This window comes from Papilio polytes, unplaced genomic scaffold, assembly GCF_000836215.1.
Source record: "Papilio polytes unplaced genomic scaffold, Ppol_1.0 DF823731.1, whole genome shotgun sequence".
Lineage (NCBI taxonomy): Eukaryota > Metazoa > Arthropoda > Insecta > Lepidoptera > Papilionidae > Papilio > Papilio polytes.
The window spans coordinates 5,240,924-5,248,779 of record NW_013525473.1 but is presented as its reverse complement, the minus strand read 5'-3'; the positions used below and the strand labels follow the sequence as shown (position 1 = coordinate 5,248,779).

The following is a 7,856-nucleotide window of genomic DNA, read 5'->3' as shown; positions in this document are numbered from 1 at the left end:
CCCACGTTCACCAGGCACAGCACCTCCAGGTGTGTGTTGCTCTTCAGAGCTTCGAACAGCTTCTCGAACTTCTCCTCGCTTATGTTCTGGAAGTTACGTCATCACTCTTACTTCAGTTAGTAGCGCTTACCGTAAGATGGCGCTGTAATTAATTATTAATTAATATTATAAATACGAAAGTTTAGATGAATGGTTGTTTGTTAGAGTTTGTAGCCTAAAAGACTTAACAGATTTCGATAACATTTTGTATAGATGTAGAGGATAATCTGGAAGAACACATAGGCTACTTAATTTTGTTTTTTTTTTCCACGCGGTAGGAGTCGTGGGTGAAAGCTAATTAATATTTATTCCTATCATTCCGATCAGATGGCGCCACTGAGCATCTAAAATGCTTATCTGTTACCCAAGTAGTTAAACATTTACTGGATTACTCCAATATATTAAACACTAGATATTCACGACTTCAAAAAACCTATGTTACTCATAGAAGAATTATACCTTTCTAACAGTGAAAGAATTTTTAAAATCGGCACAGTTGTTTTTGAGACATTTCAATACATACAAAAATAGAAATCTTTCCTCTTTATAACATTAGTGTAGATTACTCTAAATTGTTACTAAATATTGTTGTAAGCTGCAGTTAAAATACCTTAATATTATTCCAATTGAGATCGATGAGCTTGGGGTCGTTCTCCTGTACCCTCTTGATGGTCTCCTCGGGGTCCGTGTCGTTGGGAGGGTCCATAGGGTACACCTGAAATACCATAAAATATCCATTATTTACTATAACATATAGACATAAGTTTTACTAATATGCTTTTTTCTTAAAACTAGTAGGAGATAAAAAAATAATTCTTTGGTTGTCCAGTTGTATTCTTATTGTATACTTAATTCCATGAATTCTTACTACTTTCTACCGTGTTTATTGTTTTCTTGCTATCTTGGGGATTAATTAATAAACTTTATTCCTGTTAAAAAAATTAAAAAAAACACTTCAAGTTAGTAAAGTTTCTCCATTTTAATAGTTTAACTTACTTTAGGCTTAGTGGCTTTAGTGATGCCGTCCCAGCCGAGGCCAACAGGCTGGCCTTTGTTGAGTAACGACGCGTGATACTGATCCTGGTTCATCATAGAGTGGAAGCCGAGGATAGCTGCAATAATACATCGAACACATTCTTATTATTAACTAGCTGTTGCTCCCGACCTCGTCCGCGTGCAAAACATAGCCTATATTACTCGCAGATATCGTAGCTTTTAAATCGTTTTTTAAGAATTTTTGAAATTGGCCCAGTAATCTTTGAGTCCTTTCAATATGTACAAAAATCCAAATATTAATATAAAAATAAAAAAAGTTTAAAATCACATGATAACTATTATTTATTATTAATTTGAGCAAAGAAATTGAAGGAAATAAATGAAATTGTAAACAGAATTCGTTAATGTTTACTATAGGAGTCTCTAGGAAAGAATTAATACATGAGATATGATCTACAAATTCAAAAATTTTAATTTTTATGTATAATAGTGTATAAATGATAATAAAAGAAAATAATTATAAAATAAACATTGTTTTTAATAAAAACAATAGTTTTGTATCTTACCAGCCAAATCAATGATCTCCTCCTGCGTGGCAGTAGTGAGGGCCTGTTCGTATTCATCTCCAAGATCGATGGTGATCTGCTCTTCAGCATCACGCACCTTCTCCGGAGGCGGCGGAGGGATCCACTGGAAAGTACAACATAAGCATGTTTAAAAAATAATTAAAAAAGGCAATTATAGCCTGCAACTGCTAAATATCATAAGCAAAGGTTTACACAAGAGAAAAAAATTCCTGTTGTTTCCGTGTTTCTTCTGCAGCCCTAGTAATTTAATTATTCCCCTTCCCTCTCTATCATTGATACTTATAGTCGTATAAATTTAAAATAAATACAATACATTTGTTATAAATATCAAAAATGAAATATTTACTTTACACAATAATATACTAAATGGAAAATATTAAATAGTGACATTCGTTGCATACTGAAAGAGCCTTGGACATATATTAAAGCTAAATAAACACATCCTATAGAGTCATTGTAGTTGTGGACTGATTACAGGCAATTTACAAATCATCCTCAACAAAACATTATGTAATATACTACTAGCTATTCCCGAGCGGCTTCATCCGCATAAAATTATGAAAATCTTATATTATTATTGATGTTTGTCAAATTATCAATTGCAAATATCAAAATGACATGACATGACAAACCTTGGCAATCTTGCTTCCTTGATGTTGGCAGCAACTTATGGTCTCTTTCCTACATTAGAGTTTTTATCCAAAACATTTACCACTGAAGTTTAATGGCGTGAAAATATATAGCCTAAAGCCTGACGTAAGTGTAGGGCATTTAATTAGACAAAAGAATTATTCAAAAGTATGCTGTAAATGCTGACATTTTAGGCAACAAAGAAGTGTGTGTTTACCCTTTATTATAATATTGATAATTTAAAAAAAAATACTACTATGAGCGCAAACTGAAAATAATATATAGACAAAACAGGTTTCATCTGTTTTTAAATATTTTTTTAAAGCTTGGAATATATATAGTCATTTTGCAACCAAAATCTGTTTCCTTTTGTGTTATAATTTCCCAGACTATAAAACAGCAGTACTAACAGCTGAACACTGTAAAGACATTTAAATGTTACAGCATCTAAAATGATAGACTGGCTTAAACTCTGAAATCCATTAAAATGTCTATCAGAAGTAGTGCTTACGAGCCGAAGTTGTATTGTTTCGTTTCAATATTCGGCCGTAATTCATCAGAGGTCTCATAGTAAACGTATGTACAATTTTTAACGTCGTATCCCACGCTCTGACTCAGATACAAGGCTAGTCATAAAACGATTGCATCATTACAAAGACAGTCTGTTAAATTTTCCTTAGCAATTAGCGCAATTAGGACTATCATATACAATGGAAACCACTGTACTTTTAACACTGTATATCTTATCTCTACACATATATGATAATTTAAGTCTAACACTTGATAATTAATCTTTTATCATATATATTTTCACAATCAACGTAAACATTGAGATAAAAATACTTTTCTAGATGTACTAAAGAGTACTGAATTTTATTCAACAAAGTCTATTTTTATGGACAATCGAAAATAACAAAAACATTTAATAGTCAGTGGTTTTTTCTGAATTAGTCAATATTTACTTAGCAAAAACATTACTGAATATAGCAATTATTAGTATATCAACCAGTTTACTACTAAAAGGTAGATATATAGTTGTTTTTACAACATAAAGCTACCACAAGGCTAACCGAATTAAATCAATTAGGGTTTTTTTAATATCATAAGGTGGCAAAGAAGCAATCAGCCTCCTGAATCCGCCAAACTGGCGAAGCGAACGTTGCCCATAGACATTCGCAATAGCGAATGCGTTGCCTACCCTTAAGTGACAGAGGAGAGGCACATAAGGGGATGTTTCACCTACCTATGCATCCCCCCACAGTCAAATGCAAGTCCCATTCTTTTCTCATAAGAAAAAGGGTGCGACGAAAATTGACTAAAGTTGGGCCTCCGGCACCGCACTCATCAATCAAACCCGGAATTGCTCCCACTTCACGCCTGTCTTCTGTGTGGTCGTGGTGTTTCACCGGGCGAGTCGATCTATTCGTGCGAAGATGTTAAGGTGGGCTCTACAGCTATTGGTTCTAGGAGTAGCGGGATATTGACTACAATACTGATTCTCAAAGCAATTTTGTGGTGTTAAATTACGTGTGGTTTTACCTTCTTGCCACGTATAACTCCAGCGACATATGGTTTAACTTCAGGCCGGTCGGGTGTCTCTAATGCCTGTTTGTTGATGTGTTCTATCAATTTCTTGCGGTTCAGGGGGCCTGTTGGGTCCTTCTCACATGCATAATTATTCCGCTGTGAGGGAGGGAGAAAGTTGTCCTGGAAAGTAGAAAATTTTAAGAATATTATTCATTTTGAATTAGTCAGATTTAACTATATTTCCACAATTTTTTTTCAGTACATGTGAAAGAAGATCTTTTGTTAGTAAACCTAAAAAGAGATGGATGGATTGCATTAAAGGTGACATGATCAAGAAGGAAGTGATGACTAAGATGACGGATGATAGAGTTATGTGAAGGATGAAATAATGTTGTGCCAACCACATAGAAATATGATAAAGGGGGAGATGAATTAATTCCAGAAACTGTAATGATTGAATCATGCCCTTATTTTCCCTTTAGTAAAGGATCATTCAAAATGTACAATCATTATAGTTAACAGAAGGAAAATAACAATATACAACATCATTGAATGGTTTAAATAATTAGTCAGTGTTGTTTATCAATAAACAAACATGCAACAGAAGTATTATCATAATGGATAGCTGATAACAGACAGAAAGTCAAGTTAAGAGTTTGCTATGGATATAATTGCACTTAAAATTATTCCAGAAGTGTTGTAGTTTTCCAAATCACATTGCATGTTATCTTTAACATGTTATATGCAACTATTTTTTTTTAATATGAATTAAATTGCCATGTTCAGTGGCAGTAAACTTGTCAAGCAAATAATAAGAAGAAATAAACTTTAAAATTAATTTGAATCATGACCACTACATAAGAAAACCTGTTGAATTATAAAACATCCAAACAATGTACAGGTTTTTTTTTATTTAAAAATAAAGACAAAAAAAGAAATTCAATGCTTAAAACAATGTTTTATTATCTGTGTAGGAAGTATAAAATTTTTTGGCCTTAATCTTGCAATTAATATGTGTCCTTCACTTTGTATGTGGGCTACATAAATAAGGGTGAATATACACTATTTTATTTAAGTTTTTCAACAAAACTCACAATTATATCCAATTGTTACTAAATTAATTCTAATTATTAAATCTCTCATGTATTTAAATTAATTTTGTTAATCCAAAGGTCGCCATTTTTGTATATATTAAATAATTGTATAACATTTTTGGTTTCCACAGCTGTTTTGTTAATTGTCTATGGTAATGTTTGTATAGAAGTGTGAAGGGGAAATATACATTTCCACCCATTATATGCACATATACAAGTGAATAAATTAATTGTTTATTATATAAGGATAACTATTGTTTCCAACATAATAGATTTCTCTTTACTCAATGATTCAAGCTATTTTGTTCAGATTTTTGAAGAAAAGGTGTTTTTTTTTAAAAGCAATTAATATTTTTCATTCAAGTGAAAAAAGAAGTTTAAAATATCTTTAACTAGATGTTTATTCCATGGAATATTGAAAACTGATCAGGTTGTAAAAAAAAATTCTTAGGTCATGTAACTTTAGCTAAAAAAAGAATCAATTAACGTGTAGAAGAGGGACAAAAATAGTAAAAAAAAGTAAATTGATATAGTATGATTATGAGAATCGGGAAAAAGGTTTTTGTTAGGAAAATAACTATTAAAAGGTACTCACATCAGGATCTACTTCCTTGGCGAGCATGGTGAGTTCTTCCTGTGATAATTTCGCCAGTAATTCGTCGACATCCACTTCGTCATAAGCAGATAATTCTCGTCCATACAGCTTAGCCGGAGTTGTCATTGTGGTAGTTTTCGTCGACGACGATTTCTGCAACCACGGAAAAACACAACACTTACACTTTGAAACCGTACTCCTTTTATTACTAAGTAAAATAGTAAAAATAAATTTTAATGATTACAAAACACCACACCCCTTGGTTGACGTTAATTAATCGATGATAAGAAATACATGTACTATTTACTGGCGTTTATAACCTAGCTATAACGATTGAATATACCAAATACTACTAAAACAAACACTACACTTGATATCTTACTTTGTTTAATTAATATTTAATGTCTTTAGCTTAACAAAGCACAGTAACAAGCGCCCTCTCGAAATGACAGCCACGAACTGGAAAACATGATTGTGGAAAGAGAACGCTATATCTCTATTTGCCAGTGTGTAATAGAGATAGACGATCAACTAAAGGGGCTATGACGCGACCGAAAAGAAAGGCTGACTTAAAGTACCGGTCTTTTATCAAGATTAAATTATGCGACGAAAATATACATCACATTATAATTTATAATAAATGTTTTTATATAAATTAATGTATATAAGTGTATATATACATATTAATTTTATTACTAGACTAGACAGAACCTTCATGAGTGGTAATAATTTATTCACATTTCATTACGCCTTTATAAATCCCATCCATAAAAATCTATTAAAACCAAAGATTTCAGAAATCCTGCAGGACGGTAAACTTCAATAACTCAAGGTAACACTTTCGTGACCCATCTCATATCATGTTCCTTTAAAAAATCGGTTTTTTCAATTTCGAAGTTCTGGGGCACAATAATAATAATGACCTCATGACCTCAGAACAAAGAACGAAGTAGTAATAGTTCTGTAAGTATAGCAGACCGAATAGTATGTATTGATTGTACCTCGTACACGAGGTCGTGACATTTTCTATGTTACAATGCTCCTATGATCACGAACGAGCTTACGCAACGAACTATTTCATGCTTCGCTAACATAATACGTTGCTATTGAACTCACGACGTCACGACCTTATCTATTCAATAGAAATAGTAAACACTAAGGTGCAACTCGATCACTGCCTAATGAATCGTGAAATATATAATAAACGTTCGTATTGGTTTCCATTTAATTAGGTAGAAATAAAAAAAATATCAATCGCATGTACTTATTCTCATTTTACGGAATAAACGCAACAAGTTTTCGTCTTCTAAATCTATCGAACATCCATCCATCTCTTCTAAAGCTTGGTTTACATTTGGTCAATATTGTTGGACAGTAGCGCACACCTGGCATGGACTGTATTGGCTCACTGGTACCAGTTAATGTTTACATTTTACTACTTTTTATCGTTACTCAATAAATCGATTTTTACGACTTAATTTACTTAAATTAGTTTAATCCAAAAAACTTTTTACATTAACATTTTTATGATAGCTTTCGATCGCGACTTCGTCTGCGTGGAATTAAAAAACAAAAGTAACTAGCCTTTGTTCTTCCAGACTATGCTATTATTTAGATCCGTTGAGATTGTCGAGATTTTTACGAGTAAAGTAATTTTACGAGTAAAAAAAACAAATGAGGATGCAGACGCCACATGAATTTGTTTTTATTCTCAGTTATTATTTTCCTTGACATTTGAGGAAACACGATCCAATGCAACAATAACAACTAAGAATATGAGATTTACATTAAAAGCGAGGTCTTTGGCGGTAAATAATTGTTCATAATATTCAACTCCTGCAAATATATCAAATGTTAGCTTCAATCAATTAAAACTTGTGTTACTTGACTTGAAATAAAAATTAGCGTAATTTTTTTTATCTAATTTTTGCATATTGATTTTAATCACATTAAAGACGTACCTATATGCTCACCAGTATGTACAAACGCAACATTTTTAGTTTTTATCTTCACAGCCCTTTTTCTGATTAATGTTTTAATTAATTTATCAATTTAGACTCACTCGCTCACATTTATCTTTTTTTAATGGAGGTTTTTCATGATCCATGCCTTTGTAATAAACATCTATTATGTTGAAATAATTAAAAGGAAGTTTAAAAAATATTGTATTATATAAAGAATATTTTATAAATGAGGCATTGTTGTACGCTTTCTATTCTGTTAATAGGTTATTTAATTATTATTTATGTGAATGAGAATAAAAACTGTCACTGACAATACGTTCGTTAAAATTAATTTGTGTACTTTCTCATTAATTCAACTGCAGCTTGTGGAAAAGAAAATAATGTAGTTTTTTAAACATTTATCAGGGATCGAATAAGAAAAAAA

The 7,856-nt window shown here is 31.9% G+C and overlaps 1 protein-coding gene across 1 annotated transcript in view; it reads right to left on the bottom strand.

Annotated features, from left to right (window-relative positions):
- The window catches only part of LOC106103516 (tropomodulin-1), a 34,989-nt gene that overhangs the window by 5,030 nt on the left and 22,103 nt on the right, over window positions 1-7,856 (bottom strand). Inside the window, exons 2-7 of the mRNA XM_013283295.1 lie at window positions 5,469-5,621; window positions 3,792-3,959; window positions 1,602-1,725; window positions 1,036-1,151; window positions 650-754; window positions 6-86 (exon numbers count right to left, since the gene is read on the bottom strand). Coding sequence (XP_013138749.1) covers window positions 6-86; window positions 650-754; window positions 1,036-1,151; window positions 1,602-1,725; window positions 3,792-3,959; window positions 5,469-5,621 — 747 coding nt within the window. The remainder of the gene's footprint in view (window positions 1-5; window positions 87-649; window positions 755-1,035; window positions 1,152-1,601; window positions 1,726-3,791; window positions 3,960-5,468; window positions 5,622-7,856) is intronic.